This window comes from Arvicola amphibius, chromosome 2, assembly GCF_903992535.2.
Source record: "Arvicola amphibius chromosome 2, mArvAmp1.2, whole genome shotgun sequence".
In the NCBI taxonomy this organism is placed as follows: domain Eukaryota; kingdom Metazoa; phylum Chordata; class Mammalia; order Rodentia; family Cricetidae; genus Arvicola; species Arvicola amphibius.
In genome coordinates this window covers 154,025,683-154,043,210 of record NC_052048.2, presented here as the reverse complement: position 1 = coordinate 154,043,210, position 17,528 = coordinate 154,025,683, and the positions used below count along the sequence as shown (strand labels likewise).

Genomic DNA, 17,528 nt, shown 5'->3' with positions numbered 1-17,528 from the left:
TAGTCTAACATAAATCTTAATATAGAAGGATGTAAATCTACCTTTAACTTTTTGTGAAGCCTGTGCAGAACTTTTTTTTTTTCAAGTAAAAAAGAAAACAGGAAAGGAATATTTGAAATATCATAGCTGGAGTGATGGCTGAGTATTAAGAACACTGGCTACACTTTCTGGGGTATTTGACATCCTTTTCTGACCTCTGTAGACACCAGGCATGGACGTGGTACACATACGCACATGCAAGTAAAACATCCATGTATATGAAATTAAAAAAAATAAACCAAAACATATTATTCTAGTCAGGGTCATAGCATTTGGCATATGGAGACAAGGAGAATCAGAAGTTCACTGTCAGCCTGGACTACACGAGACTTTGTCTTCAAAACAAACGGAAATAAAAAGGTATATATATTATATTTAATATGTAATGTTTAATAAAACAAAAAGAAATACAAAGTACAATTTTAATATATAATGTTTAAGAAATTTTCTATATTAGTTACTGTTAAATACATTTTGTATTTAAATACAAAAGTATCTCACACACACACATATCCAACAACAACAAAAATACTATTCTATGATTGTAGATGTATTTGCCTAATATGGACAAACGGTCCTGGCTTTGATTCCTAGCTTCTCAAAACCAAAAATAAATAAAAAAGAGGGGGAGAATCCCCCCAAACGCCTAACCAAAACAACAGAAGCAAAGTCCAAACTTAACTAAACCCAGAAAACTCCACAAAGGTCACCCTAAAGTTTCTCACGGCCCTGAGCAGGTGCAGTGGCGCAGGGTTTGGCGGGGTGTTTTGAAAGGAGTCAGTTCAGTTCAGTAGGCTTGCAGGGCGAGCATGTGCGGCTGTGCTCTGAGGTCCCGGCGCCGGGCGGAGCCTGGGCTGCAGAACCGGCGCTCTGGGCGGGGAGCGGGCGCGGCCCTGCGCTCGGGGCGGGGAACCGGCCCAGCTTCCCGGGCAGCCCGGCCCGGCCGGAACCAGACGGCGGGCAGGTCCCGCGCCATGGGGCGACTGGTGTCTCTGAGTCTGCTGGGCATCGGACTGGCGCTCCTGGGCGAGCGGTTCCTGGCGCTCAGGTAGGTGCTGCGGAGGACCCCGGGTCGCATGTCCTCAGACTGGGATGGCCGAGCTGCTCATAGGGACACCAACGATAGAGCTTCTGCAGCTCGGGGGAACCGCGCAGACGGAAGAACTTTGGACCCCTATCGGTGTCCCATTCAGCCGGCCCAGCCCAAGGCCATCACGACCTAGACACTTTATGAAAAGTTTCCCAGGCTTTGCTTGTGGCGAAGTTATTCTGCCTAGGCGGACAAGAGAGAGCTTTGCAAATTTCCCAAGGGCAAACTCAGTGCTTTAATTTGAAAACAAAACCATTACTCATGCGTGGACGCTCTAATTATACAGCTTCATTTTAGGTCACTGGTGCTGTTCTCCGCAGCCAGAACCCATCCCTCCCCAGCATAATAGTTGGGGAAACTTCAGCGCCCCAGTCCTGGCGCTGGAGATCAAAGACACTTGAGAAAGACAGCTACTGACCTTACAACATTTCCTTATTTATTCGCCAGAGCTCGAGGAGCAGAGCGAACGATTATTAGATTTTTAACTACAGCGAAAACCTTCTGGGTAGACATCATGCTTTCAAGCGCCCAACTCAAACTTCATAAGTCTCTTGCAAAAGAGTTCCAGAACAGTTGAGCGCCTACTAGGTAGTAGGTACATTTTGCCCCAGGTTACTGTACAGAACTGGAAACTCTAAGTCATATCTGGTACAGGAGAAAAAACATCAGAACTGGCTCTCCAAAACAGGAAAATGGAACCATTTATAGGGTTAAACAGAAAAGATGCCGCCCTCCAAAGGTGAAGCCATCTGACAGCTATGGTGGGCGAAGGAGACCATCTCTCCCTCCCCACCCCACCCCCTCCCGTGGCAAGAAAGGCGCCAGCAAAAGGGCCTTGTTGGGGAACGCTGTAGAGCAGCAACTGAGGGGGCAACATGACATCACAGAAGGACAGGGCAAGCCTGTAGGGTGTGTTTGAGGCTGCAAAGTTGGGCTCTCCTTGATAGGCAAAATGGAAGCATTGGTGCTTATTGGTTGTTTAGCATCAAGCTGATCTAAGGAGTTCTACATTGTATAAATAAACAGGAAGGGCAGAGAAGTTGTAATCTGGATATTAGGATCTCCTGGAGCCCTGATGTCCAAGTGGCACTACGTGACAAATTCTAATTCAGTTGGTCGAGGTGGGACCTAGGCCTTGGATTTTGGGTTTGCATTTTTTTTTAGATGAAGTTGCACTGTGTATCCTCTGTTTTAAAACTCAGTCTAGTCTTGCAACTCAGGATTCTTGATCTCCTGCTATTACAGGCACACACCAGTATGATACACAGGATTTTCTTTTCTTTGCTGTTTAGCTCTTTCCTAAAGATCTGCTTTGTAGCTCAGTGATAGAGCACTTGCCCAGCATGCATGAAGTTCAGGGTTCCAGCACCAACAACATACTACAAAAGCAAAGCACAGATCACATCCCTCTCCTGTGTATGGTGTGTGCTTCGTAAGGATGAAGAGCTACACAGACCACATCCCTCTCCTGTGTGCTTAGTAAGGGTGGAGAGCTACTGGACTGGATGTGGGGCAGTGGAGAAAGCATCACAGAAGGTTGGAAATGATAAAGGAGACCCACACTGCACCCCCAAGAATGAGACAAGGCCAAAGTGATAATATGGCTTGCAGGACAATTCCAAAGTCCCACAGCTGCAGTTTCACTTGGCGATAAGGCAATGTGAAAAGAATGTGGGGGTTGGAGCATTGGAATAAGGAGGATGTTCGGCCTGTGGTAGGGAATGGCAATGTTGCCCTTCATTGTAATGCATCTGAAGGGCATTCATGCATTAGAGGGGTTTGGGCCAGGTTTTGTTTTTGATCAATATATATATAGTAAGTATACATACTTATAAGTTACGATGTCAATATTTCAACACATAAACATATGTGCGCATGTGTGCACACTCACACACACACATATTATATAAGACCCATAATGATTAGTACAGCTATTACTTTAAGCACTTGCTCTTTTCTTTTCGAGAGGAGAATAGTAAAAATCCTTTCTTCCTAGTTGGAAGCGTACACTATTGTTATTTAGAGTCACTGCAGTTATTTAGAAGATCAGCAGAATTCATTGCCCCTGTCTTTTATCGCAGTACTGTACCCTTTGGCCAGTGTCTCCACTGCCTCTGGTTCATCCTTAGTCTTGGGAAACCACTATTATACTTCTTTTATGAATTTTCACAACTATCTGTGAACTTTCCCGTTTTTCTTCCTTGCTTACTTCCTTTTCTTTCTTCCATCCTCCTGACTCTTTCAGACAGGCTCTCTCTCTCTCTAGCCCAGACTGGCATCTGTGCCGCGAAGATCTTGTCTGGGCCTCCTGGGTGCTAGGATTAGCCATCCTTCCTCTCACTGCGTAGCATCCATTGCATCTGCTTTGATGCCCACCACATTGTCCTTTTCCATCTGTTGTTGGACATATTTTTAGTATAAGTATGCAGTCTGTGACATCATTACACAACAGGTAGGTTTAACTACGCATCCTGTACTGAGTATGGTGACCATCTGATTGAAGCATTGTAGTTGGAAGCCGTTTGTTTCATGCTGCCCAGACTCCCGAAATAACCACACAGGAACTATATTATTTACAATACTGTTTGGCCAATAGCTTAAGTGTATTTCTGGCTGACTTTTATATCCTAAACTAACCCATCTCCATTAATCTGTGTATCACCACATGATTGCAGATTACCGGGGAAAATTCTGGCATCTGTCTCCAGAGGGGCTACATGGCTTCTCTGACTCCGCCTTGTTTCTGCCAGCATTCACTTTAGTTTTCCCTGCCTAACTCTACTCTGCCCATATCACACAGGCCAAGCCAGTTTCTTTATTCATTAACCAATAAAAACAACACATAGACAGAAGGACCTCCCACATCAAAGCATAGCCCAAGTCTCCTGCCTGCAGTGTAGTGACAAGATCAAATGCAACCTTCTCCTCTCAAAGAATGGGGTGCTCTGACTCCCTGCTGGAAAGGCCTTTCAGAGCCAGAAGAAAGGGTGGCTGCTCTGTGCTGCTCTTTTTGCACTAACTAGCGCCTTCTATTTGCTTATTAAATTATTAAAAATGGAACTTTGGCTGTCAAGCTGTTTCTCTCTCCCAGGACGCCCACTTAAATTTCAACTCGCATTTTAGATAAACAATGGATTAATTTTCATTACCTTTGTCCCCAGTGGATAAATGTCACTGAAGTTGTCTTTTATCCCACTGAGCTGTAGCTGGCTAAGGTTCCCCTGGGAGGATGCTGCTCCATTGCCACCCATTCTGCCCCTCCCTTCTTGAGCAACAGAGGAAAAGTAGGCCAGCACTCCCAGGCTAGTTGCTGTCTGTTGCAAAGACAGGCTTGGAAGAGTCATGAGACTTTAGTACACTAAAGAACATAGCATGGGCAGAAACCCCAAGACACAAGTCTTAACAGTTTGCTTAAGTGTTTGTGTCTTCAAAACTTTAAATACTTTGATTGTTGTTATGTTGCCATTATTGTGTGTGTGTGTGTGTGTGTGTGTGTGTGTGTGTGTGTGTGTGTAGAGTACACCCAGGAGTTGGCTCTCTCTATCTACTCTATCTCTATTAGGATTGGAAATGAGACTCAGGTGAAGATTGAGTAACAAGTTCTTCTACCCACTGAGCCATCTTAGCAGATACCAGATGTCTTTTCTCTCAGCTCTGACAGGAAGTTCTAGAGTTTCCTTCAGACCATTTCAGATGGGGCAATCTTTTTATTTCTGTTTCTGCCATCCTCCTCCTCATCATTTATTGGGTGACTGCATTGTGCCACTTACTTTTTCTGAAGTCTAGAACTTCTTGGATAGGGAGATGGCTCAGTCAGTAATGTGGTCACTGGGCCATCATGAAGACTTGAGTGTTGATGTGGGATTCCCCTCTGTATGCTGCGAATACCATTGGTTAATAAAGAAACTGTCTTGGGCCTGCACAGGAAATAGAGGTAGGCAGGGAAAATTAACTGAATGTGTGGGAAAGAAGGAGGCATTAGAGAGGAGCCATGGAGCCACCACCAGAGATAGACACACTGAAACCTTGCCAGTAGGCCATGAGCCTTGTGGTAAAATATAAAATAAAGGATATGGGTTAATTCTAGATGTAAGAGCTAGCTAGCAATACACTTAACTAATTGGCCAAACAGTGATTTAATTAGTATAGTTTCTGTATGATTATTTTGGGTCTGAACTGCCAGGTGGCCAGAAAACAAACAAGTGGTCTCCCTACAACAAATTGGCATCCAACATGGTCGACTAAATCTACATAAAACATGAGAGGGCTTGGAAAGGAAGTCTAGACACTAGAAAAGAGTTTAGCTACATTTATTTTCCCGAATGGGCTTTGCTTACTGGCGGCATGCTGCGGCTCCTTTAAGAGAAGTTTTCCTGATTCAGCAGTAGCAAAAAAAAAAAAAAAAAAAAAAAAGCTGTGGTTTTGAAAGGCTGGCTTTCTGGGCTGTGCTGTCAGCACAAACTCTGACTCTTTCTGGAGGTCCAGCTACGGAGCATTTAAATGGGGTTTGTGAAGAGAGTGCTACAACTTGCTTAATGCCTAAAAATAAAGCTGTCATGCTGGACTGGGTGGGGCGAACAGGCAGTGCCATATTTCCCCTAGCAATGGTGACACTTAAGTGCATAAGAAGGGCTTAGCATTTTAAGAAGCATTTCTGGTCAGAAAATAATTATAGATACACAATATATTTTGATTAAAAAAAAAGCTCTAAATGAGTCACAGTGTTGGATAAATGTACATAGGCTTGGGAGAGAAATGAAAAAGAATATAGACAGTTATAAAAAAGATGTAAATGACTGAGAAAAAAGGTAAAGTCTTTAAAGAGACAGAGTACAGTCATTGATTCAAAGGAATAAAGAATAGATTTAAAATAAATAAGCCACATGAAGATGGAAACACAGAGTCTGGATTATATATATTATTGTGTTTTCTTTAATTTTTTTGATTGTGAAGGAGCTAAGTACAGAGAGACATTTCATTGCAGAAACTGTTAAACTAAACCAGCATATATTCTCTAAAGGTATCTTGACTTCAAAATTTGGGTCTAAGGATTTGTTGCTTTGGAAAAGAGATTCTGCTTTTGCTTTCACAGAAGATGAGAACCTGTGGAATCCTTCCAGACTAATGTGGTTTGATGTATCAAGATCCCCCGAGAGGTCACCATAAACACTGTCCAAAAATTCCTTTGCCCAATAAAAATCAGGAGTTTAGAGAGAACTATACCATATTCCCAAATATTGTTTATAAATGTTTATTTACATTTAAAGGAGGATATGTTATAGAGATGAATACCTTATATTGGTATGAATCTTGCTCTAGTGATACAAATTTAAGGTCAATTTTGATATATATTTGTTATATATACTTCTGCTCTTGATTAAGGTATTGTGTTTGTACAGCTAATTTAAAAATGTATGTATAATTTAGAAATATATGTTAATAAATAATTATCTATAATAGTCAAGCTTGTAGTCATGTTATTTAGGTTTTCTATATATTGAGAGATGTTTTTTAGTTAAATAGGTATTCTTCAAACCTTTCAAAGACCTTCAGAATATGGCATTTAAAATGTTTTAATAACTTAGGACTTTTCGTAACAATGAGACACATCTGCTCCTGGCAGCACCAATTACTTCAAGAAGAAGATGAGCATCAAAGAGGCTCCTCATGGCGTTTGTTAGCCATTTGGGCAAGAAACTGCTCTTGCCTAGACTGCTTATTGCTATCTGTGTGAACTGGACATGCAGGATCCACAGAGAAATGACTGCTGAACTTGCCTAAAGGTGAAACTGTCTTTCAGGGTTCCTACTTCATGAAAGAGTTTGCTAGACATTCTGCAAAACACAGAAAAAAATGACTGACAAAACTATCAATATAGGCAGAACTGTCTTTGAAATTTCCTGCTTCATGGAAAAATCTTCCAGATACTATGGGCCAGTAGGCCGAAGATAGATGCCCCAATGGTACAGAAGAACTTTGGGTGAATGTCCAGGCAGCAAGATGCCTCTGTCATTTCTAGAGTTTTGGAAGTTGCTTATAATGAACTTTTTGTTTTCTTAAGTAATATATCCTTCTGGAGTCTTTGATGGAGTTGAAGAATTTATAGTTTTCCTTAGTCATGATAAAAGATAAAGTAGATATAAATATTGTAACTATAATTCATGCTTGATACCTGTTTTGTTATATCTAATTGTACAATGTTAAAGTTAAAACCTTCCTTTATATTTTAACAGAAAAGAGGAGGTAATGTGGGATTCCCCTCTGTATGCTGTGAATAGCATTGGTTAGTAAAGAAACTGTCTTGGGCCTGCACACGGAATAGAGGTAGGCCTGGTGTGTGTGGGGGGGAACTAAACTGAATGCAAGGAGAAAGAAGGAGGCATTAGAGAGAAGCTATGGAGCCACCACCAGAGACAGACATGCTGAAGCCTTGTGGTAAAATATAAAATACGGGAGATAGGTTAGTTCTAGAAATAAGAGCTAGCTAGCAATATACTTAAGTAATTGGCCAAGCAGTGACTTAATTAATACAGTTACTGTGTGATTATTTCGGGGCTGAGAAGCCAGGAACTAACAAATGGCTCCTTACTACAGAGTGCAGAGTCCCCAAACCACATAAAAGCCTAGTTTATGCTGAGCTAGGACCCAAATCAGGACTTTGTATGAGCTATGCAAGCCCTCCACCAGCTGATCTATGCACACGAAAGGTATGTTTATTGACACTTGGGGAGAGTGCCCTTTTGCTTTTTGCCTTGACTGTCTTCTTAGATAGATACCTTCCTTGCCCTAATTCACATGTAAATAGCTGACTTCTCAGAGATTAGCTGGGGGGTCCAGTAGGCATTCCTCAGGACTTCTCTAGGCTGACTCTTCAGTTTCTAGCACCCTTCAGCCCAGTTCTCACACAGCTTGTGGGCTCCTCTGTGACTGAACAAAATTCCCCAGGTTTACATGCCTAAGCCCAAATTTCAGCTACGAGTGTAAGCATTGCAGGGGCCATAGGGGTGAATTCCAAACGGTTTTCAAATCTGTGTATAGAAGATAAAGCTCTCTTTCTATATACATGTGTACACAGAAGATAAAGCCCTGCCAACATTTTAAAATTCAAAGGCAGTAAGATATGGTGAAGAGGAAGGTCTGGCAGGTAGTTCAGGATTGCACTTACTCAGAGCGTGTTGCACTGTTGTGTTGCTTGCCTTATTGCTACCTGTCTTCAGGTGAGATGACTGACTGCTAACAGTCCTCTGTCCAGATGCAGTCTGGGTGGGGACCGATGTCTCTAGAATAAAAAAATTAATTTCCTGTTGATGACTGTCAGTTAACAGTTCCTGGTTTGTAGCCAGATGGCCCAAATCCATTGAAAACGCTATTTGCCCTACACGCTGGACTAGAATTTACTTCTCCTTTGAGAGAATCACATGGGAATCAAATAACTAGATTATTTCTATATTTGTACAGTTTAACCCTTCACTCTTCATATCCTCATCCCTCTCAAGAGTGCAGAATGTCTTCAGTTGTGCCCAGCATTGTGCTTGTGTTCAAGATGTAGAGGAGGCAATCTTGTCTACTTCCAATATCCAGGAGGATAACTATGTTTTTCTTTGGATTCACCTTCTTATATATCTTCTCTAGGATTTTTTTTTTTTTTTACGAATTATAGGCTCGATGTCCTTTATTTATGGCTAGAAACCAATTATGAGTGAGTACATCCCATGTTCATCTTTTTGGGCCTGGGTTACCTCACTCAGGATGGTGATTTCTATTTCCATCCATGGCTTCTCAGTCAGCCCCCATTGTCACATTCAGAGAGTATGGTTTGATCTCATGCTCATTCAGTCCCAGTCCAGCTGGATTTGGTGAGCTCCCATTAGAACAGGCACACTGTCTCTGTGGGTGGACCAACCCCTTGTGGTTCAGACTTCATTGCTCATCTTCTCCCTCCTTCTGCTCTTCAATTGGACCTTGGGAGCTCAGTCTATTGCTCTGATGAGGGTCTCTGTCTCTATCTCCATCCATTGCCAGATGAAGATTCTATGGTGATATTCGAGATAATCATCCCTATCAAAATCCCAACAAAATTCTTCACAGACCTTGATAGAACTATAATCAACTTTATATGGAAAAACAAAAAACCCAGGATAGCCCAAACAATCCTATACAATAAAGGAACTTCCGGAGGCAATACCATCCCTGACTTCAAACTCTATTACAGAGCTACAGTAATGAAAACAGCTTGGTATTGGCATTAAAAACAGAAAAATTTCTGATTATTATTAAAAAAAATATGTAGAGGAGGAAGGGATGGTAGCTGGCTCTCTTTTTGTGTTTTCCCCATTAGGAATATTTTTTTTCAAAACTTAACTCCTTCGAATACACCTGTATACACAAAGGTCAGGGGTCCTCTTGCCTCTGCCATGGGAAAACAATAGAAGAAGGGCAAGAAGTGGAGCTAGTGTTGGTTCTGAGAAGCCACAGCACCCGGAATATAGGACAGATATTCCCCTAGCTCGCAGAGGCAGAGAGCCCTTCCAGGAAAAATGGCACCTCCCGGGGCAACTGGGCCACACAAGATTTAAGCAAATCTCCTTTTCCTTTTATAATAAAGAAGAACCAGGTGTAAATTACTCAGTTAACTAAAAGTCACACAGCTCTCATGTAACTCAGTAAGTAGATCACGTCGGTAAGGAGGCCCTTTTTAGGAGCGGTACATCAGAACCTGCTACCTGGATTAGATTGCATTCATTTACACAGTTTACTGATTGGCTAGTCCTCCAGCCCTCCTTCAAAAAGGCTGATGAGCACAGTCATTACTGCTAGTTGTATTGAGCAGGCTTCATAAGTCAGTTGTGTGAAATCAGCATCTATGACAACACGGGACGCTTCCTAGAACCCACGGATTAGCTGTACCTGTGCATGTGGGACACTACTAGGACCTGCTGATTAGCTGTGCCTGTGCATGTTGGACACTACTACAGCCCGTGGATTAGCTGTCTGTACCTGTGCATTTGGGACACTACTACAGCCCATGGATTAGCTGTACCTGTGTATTTGGGAAGCTACTAGAACCCTGATTAGCTGTACCTGTGCATGTGGAGTCACAAGACATTGACAGGATCTGGAAGTTTTCTAGGTTCCTCCTTACTGTCTGTGAAGAAGACTGAGACCTGCGGGAGCCCCTGACCTGCTAGGGGTTGTGGCTGTGGAACTGATAACCCTAGAACCCAGATATCTTCACTCTTGTCTGAAGAAAGGACCAACAGAAGAGACGAAACTGTCAAATAGCTGCAAGGAAGCTTGCTTCTGTCTCTCTGAGTTGGTTTTATCAAATATAAGATGGGACTGATGGTATCCAGTTCACCAGGTTAGTTGAAGAAATAAATGAATTCATTGAGATATATCAGATAAAACAGGGACCACTTAGACCCATGGCAAATTATAGATATTTTTACTATTCCTTCCTTTGATCACTATGGCCGCTGGCATCATTTTTATTAGTGCTGTTCTTGCTACAGCTGCTTCAATTATTTATACTTCTTCTTGTTGTTATTTGCTTCTTAAATTGCTCTAGAACTGAGATGTGGAACTGAGATTTATTACATTCTATTACATTCATTTTAAAACTTTTATTTATTTAATGTATTTTTATTGCATTTACACACTCACATAGTATTGATTTGCTTTATGGCCGTATTTCAAGGAATATAGTATTATTCAATTGTATTATTTTTATTTTGGCACCAGAAAGATGGCTCAGAGGGTAAAGTGCTTACTGTACAAGTTTGACCTGTGAATTCCATCCCAAGAACCCATGTAAAACTAGAAAAAGAAAACTAAATCCATGACATTGTCCTCTGACCTCACACATATTGTAAGACCTGCTTGTACCTCTCCCCCAACACACACATTATCCTCATATCCAATAACAATAAATTTAAAGCATTTTTACGTAAACTTTACATATCCCATATACAGCTACAAGGTGTATTTGGCATAGTCCCACAAATTCTAGGTTATCTAGGCCCACCCGTCTTCAGGTCTGGAAGGCAGATGTGGTCAGAGACTGGGACAGAGGAGCACAAAGCAAATTGCTATTTTGACTCTTAAATGTATGACTGTGGAAACCACTCTGGAGGTGTAAGTTTCGCGGTTTGGAGGCTACAGAACCAAGACAGGATGAGAGCACAGGAGGGAGGAGCAGAAAGCCTGCAGTGTGTGGCCTGCAAAATAAAAGACGGGTCTTCTGCACTGGCCCAGATGGCCTGGCAGGCTTCAGGGGTGGCCGGAAGTAGCAGATAATGCCCCAGTCCCCAGCATTCTTTGTTATTACTTTTGGGTCTTCCTTAAACAACCACAACACACATACGCACTTGAGCAAGTAATACTGTTAGTTACAAATGTTATTGTTGACGGTGGTGCACACCTTTAATCCCAGCACTTGGGAGGCAGAGGCTCTGTGAGTTTGCGGCCCAAACAAACAAACAAAAAACAAAAATCAAAACAAACAAACAAACAAGAACAAATGTTACTGTTGTTCTCCAAACTTCCAATCTCCAAAAATATTGTCATAAGGATGGGAACTTTCCAAATTCCTTAATAAGTACTTAGAGTCCCTGCTATGTGTAGGTCTCTGAAGAATTGCTAGTTTCTTTCAAAATGTTTAATACTGGGGATGTACATGTGTCCCAGGCTGGCCTCATTTCTCTATGTCCTAGAGGGTGGACTCTGACTACTGCAAGCATCCTTCCTCCGCAAACCGTGTTCTGGGATGGAAGCCATGTGAGACCACACTGAGGAGCCAGCTCAAGGCGCTGTGCCAGTCAGGAAAAGGCTCTACCAATGGGTCCACATCTTCAGCCTTTTCTTTCTTTCTTTTTAAAATTATGTTCATATTTTTACTTTGTATGCATGCCAGGTGAGAAGAGTACCAATACAGAGGCAGAGGACAACTCATGGCCATGTTTTCTCCTTCCAGCATGTGAGTCCTGTGGATGGAACTCAGCTTGCCAGGCTTGGCAGCAGGCACCTCTACCCACCGAGCCATCTCATTGTGCACCCCACCTCCCAGCACTTAGCTTCTCCTCGCAGTGGGAGGCTCGTTGTCATTTTTCTTCATTCAGATCCTCAGGAGAACGCTCAGCTTTGGACTGATCACCTACCCTCCCTTTCTAGTACAGAGCCATGAGACTACAGGGCTGGGGCTCTCTTTATATTTGCTCAGGAAATTGCGAGCAAGTGTTATTTATTGAGTCCACAGCTCTGTCTTTCAGCCCTGCCAATGTGCTGAACTGAGTGCTCTATGCAGTTAATGTTTCTTGTGCTTTGTATGTTCCTAACTTGTGTCCACCCTGTCTCTCAGCTCCTCTTTTGACTTGCCCTATATCACATTTCTGAGATGAGTCGAGAAATACATACACAAATAGTTTCCTTTTGTTTTCCACCAGGAATCGACTTAAAGCCTCCAGAGAAGTAATATCTGTAGACCTTCCAAATTGCCACTTGATTAAAGGAATCGGTACGTATGAGAAGATGCTTGCTGGCAATGCTTTTATGCCTTTGCTGCCCTTCAGCAATTATTAGGACAACTCATTCAATCAATAGGTACCTCTCTGAACCATTCCTTTTGATCTTAGACTTCCTGTATTTCTTCTTTCTTAGATTAACAAATTGTGTATATGTTCTGGTTCCCTTGGGGACTTCTTTAAATTGCATTGGTATAGTTAAAACTTATGTGCCCTCTGCAGTCTATGTTCTGATATGTTAATGGTAAACCAGTGGTGGGAATTTGGGAGGAAGGTATATTCTACTTAGGTAGGAATACTATTGATCTTGTTCACCATCCTGTCACCAGTATCTGGTCTTCTCCCTGATGACAGCTGATTCTTGCTACTATTTAGTGGAAACAACACCAGCAGCAGTGTGCTAGTTTCTTCCCTGTTGCTGTGAGGAGACACCGTGACCTAGGCAACCCATAAGAGAAAACTTCTAATTAGGTGCTTGCTTACAGTTTCAGAACATTAGTCCGTGGCCCATTATGGGTCAGGAGTGCAGAAGCAGGCAAACAGGCATGTCCCTGCAGCAGTAGCTGAGAGCTCACATATCCTCTACAGTTTGCAGGCAGAAAGCCTGGACCTGCTTCTGAAACCTCAAAGCCCACCCTTAGCTACACACCTCCTCCAACAAAACCACACCTCCTAAGCTTTCACAACCTTCCTCTCTAACATGCAAACCTGTGGGAGCCCTTGTCGTTCAAGAAGCAGCAACAACAAACTCTTGTCATTTAATCTTCCTAGCTGTGAACACAGAAGGGCGAGCAAGTGATCAGGGTGAGTCCCGCCCTCCTGACTCTGTAGGGTGTGACATGGTGTCTGAGTCTCAGGGGCAGCTTCTAACAGCAGCTTGGGTCAGCAGCAGACAACAAGGGACCTGCACAGACAGGGTGAGCCTCTCCAGCTTCTCTGTAGTTTCTTCCAGGGCAGAGTCCCCGTCTTGTTGGTTTTTACCTTTGCCATCTGCCAAAGTCCCAAGGAGTTAGTGGCTTCTTAGTAGTTGCTATTAACTTATCAACGGGTGATAAAAACGCTGGGTTTTCTTAAAGGTGCGATTAGAGGTAGGGAGATGTCAGGAGACCTTGCTTCCTGCTCTGGTCCTGCTACTCTGCAGCATGAGCATGAGAAGCATGGCCTTCCTATTAGCTACTTATAAAGTTGAAGGTTTTTAGACTTTAAAACTTTTGGGCTCTTTTTTTTAAAGAATACACTAAGAGCATGGAAGTCAGTAACATTGTTCCCCTTCCAGCCTTTATAAGACAGCTTTGACCATGGGAGACAGAGTTGGATTTTTTAAATGCAAATTAAAATCTATCTTACACAGAAGTATCTTGCTCCTTAAAGCCAATAACACCATTAAATAAGATTTGGATATTTCCAAGTGAGAGTTTTTCACTCAACACTGTGCTTTGACAACTTCTATCCACTCAGTCGCCTTCCTTTTCAGCAGCTGAACACTACTGTCTATGAGAAGTTCATATAAACATTAGATGTTCAAACGCAATCTAAAGTGACAAATAAAGGCTACAACAAACTTCATTTTTTTTCACAGAGGTAGCCCTAGACTTAGACTTTTTATTCCCCCATAGACGTAGTGCACATACAGGCAAATATATACATGACTATTGTTACAAATGGCATCTTAATGAGCTGCTGTCCTTCCTGTTTTACTCTGCTTATTCCTGAATGGTGTGAGCCATGAACTGGCACATGCAGACCTATCTCTCAGCTGTGTGCAGGTGTCTACGTGTGTATGTGTGTTCCTGTCCGTATTATAGAGCATTTCCTAGGGGAATCCCATCTTAATTTAACAAAGGAATTCCCCAGACTTCTTCAGGAACAGGAAAGGGCTTCCCCATCTTTAGAGTCTATCTTCCTGTAGCTTTGGCTTATACCTCCTAAGAAAAAGATGTTCAGCTTTTTTCTTGGCTCTTTGTATGTCTTCTTCTTTTGATAAATGCTTATCAAAAAATTTGCCCATTTTTCACCTGGATTTTGCATTTTGGTGTTTGGTTTGGTCTCAGTTTTCTGAGTTCTTTATGCATTCTGCGCGCTAACTCATTTTTTTTTCCCGGATGAACAGCCAATGTACATGTCCTCCTTTTCTTTGGATTTTCTCTTCACCCTACTTTGAAGGGTTCCTTGCACAAATCAGTGATCACTGTTGCTCCTGTGTTTGTTTATCGGTGAAAAGATACTTAACAGAAAGACTTCTGTCTTTAGGAAATGTTTCAAGTTCTGGTAATCATCATTGAATTACCATCAGGTTGACAAAATTAATAATGCTACAGATTTATAACCACACTAAGTCCAAACAGCATTTATAGTAAGTTCACATCAGCAAAAGCAGATTCTCCGTGTCTCCAAAGAGTTTCTCAGCAGGTGTGCTGCTGCTGGCCCTGTGTTCTTGACTCTTTCTCATGACTTCTGGCCCCCTTTCTTCATTGCTGTCCTTGTATATTCCTAGTCCTACTTCCTTCTCCCTGCTCTGGATAGTTTTCATGGGGCTTCTTCTTTTTACTGTCACCCACACACACTCAGAATCAAAAGCAAGGCTGACTTGATTTCTGCGGGATAATGCAGCCAGTTTTGGAACTGAAGGTTTTGTGGAGTTCCAAATAATCCAGAAACTTACTTTATTTTGCCTGGCAAGAATAAGGGAGGGGGGAGAGGAAGGGAGGAGGAAGAGAGAAGAGAAGGGGGGGGCTCAGTATTGGTCTGGAAAGAGCCAAGAGACATCTATAAAGAGTGTTGGACAAGGGCGGGAGGCTGGATCACTGAACTTTTTGGTTACTTATGCTCTTGAGTTAATAATTGTCACATTATTAAACAGCCCTTGGCTCTGTGAAGGCCACCTTCTGTGATTTTCAGTCTCAGAAAAGATAATAGGGCACAATCAAACACATTACTGGACAAACTGCCAAGTTTGTTCATGTTACAGCTCGCTGAAACGAAGCATGACTCTGAGGAAAACAAGCCAGTAGCATTTGTATTCTGAACAGGCGTCTGTCTGTGTTTGTGACCTTTATGTTGTGATGTGTGTGAGCTGCTGTCTGGAACTAGAGGAAAGGGGCAAGTATGTCACCTATGCCCTCTCCTGAAGTGTTTAATGCCTCTGAGGCTCTTCAGAAACCAGCAGAGCGGAGACGATAAGCGATTAGAAGCACATTTGGGATACATTTTTGGATCTAATTACAATTGTGCTTTTTTTCCATTCTATTTTGTTTTTGCCCTGTAGTTAGAACACACCATATGAACATTTGCTGAGTGCCATGTTAGCAATATGTAATGGTTCCTAACACTCTGTGTATAAATATTGACAGCACTTGTTTATCCACTGGTCTTTGATTACAAGGAATAAATGTGCTGGACCAAGATCCCCATGTACACAAGAGCTCTTTTTGTGTTAGGCACAAGGGTAAGGACGAACTGTCTGGGGAAACTTTAGTAGTTGTGCACTTGACACTAATCTGTTCAAGTGGAGACTCCTTCCTGCTAGTGCTCTGTCCCCATCATACACACACACACACACACACACACCACAACACACACCACACACAGAGACACACACACAGACACACACAAACACACACAGACACACACACCACACACACAGAGACACACACCACACACACAGACACACACACACAGACACACACACACAGACACACACACAGACACACACAGAGACACACACAGAGACACACACACACACCACACACACAGACACACACACAGAGACACACACACCACACACACAGAGACAGACACACACAGAGACACACACACAGAGACACACACACAGAGACACACACACCACACACACAGAGACACACACAGACACACACACATACCACACACACAGAGACACACACACCACACACACAGATACACACACACACAGACACACACACAGAGACACACACACAGACACACACACAGAGACACACACACAGGCACACACACACAGACACACACACAGACACACACACACAGACACACACACACCACACACACAGAGACAGACACACACAGAGACACACACAGACACACAGACACACACACAGACACACACACAGACACACACACCACACACACACAGACACACACACCACACACACACCACACATACACACACACACCACACATACACACACACACACAGACACACACACTACAGTGTTACCTGCATCAGCACTGGAAATGAACTCTTTGTAACTCTTAAGTGTTTGGGATGTGTGTCTATCATATATCATATCATAATGTCTTTCTGTTGTAGTAATAGGTGTTGACTATGAACCATGCCAGACGTACATCTCCTGCAGTGAAAAAATGGTTTACTACTCACTGCATTTCAAATTCCCCCTGGTCTGTCTTATAGGCGAGCTTCCACATACTGACAATTTAGTGCAATTCCAATAAATTCTACATAGTAAAAGATAATGCCAGGAACTGGTTAGATTGAGCTTAGATTAAGATTCAAAACAATTTTATTTTCCAAATGCTAGACATCCAGAGTTATAAACTAAGACGAAATTTCTTTCTTTTTTTTTAAAAAAAATGTGTTTATTTTTATGTGTATTGATGTCTTGCTATGTGTATTGGTTTCCCTAGAACTGGAATTACAGATAATTGTGAACCGCCATGTGGATGCTGGGAATTGAACCCAAGTCCTCTGGAAGAGCAGTCAGTGCTCTTAACCACTGAGCCATCTCTCTAACCCAAGACAAAGTTTCTAATCTCTCAATTACCACACATTTTTCTCTTGCATTTTGGGTTTAGAGCTTTTACCATCTATTCCACAATCTACATATGTAAAAATTAGACAAGTAAGCCCAAGCCAATGAGATACA

General features: G+C 42.4%; 1 protein-coding gene across 2 annotated transcripts in view; it reads left to right on the top strand.

Annotated features, from left to right (window-relative positions):
• The first annotated feature begins 931 nt into the window (after nt 1-931).
• Nucleotides 932-17,528, top strand: part of Pon2 (paraoxonase 2) — a 33,692-nt gene continuing 17,095 nt past the window's right edge. Inside the window, exons 1-2 of one of the 2 annotated variants that reach the window (XM_038318477.2) lie at nt 932-1,087; nt 12,571-12,641. In XM_038318477.2, coding sequence (XP_038174405.1) covers nt 1,014-1,087; nt 12,571-12,641 — 145 coding nt within the window. In that variant the 5' untranslated portion in view covers nt 932-1,013. Of the gene's footprint in view, nt 1,088-10,271; nt 10,491-12,570; nt 12,642-17,528 lie in introns of those variants that run through there. The other variant, XM_038318478.2, reaches the window with a different exon arrangement.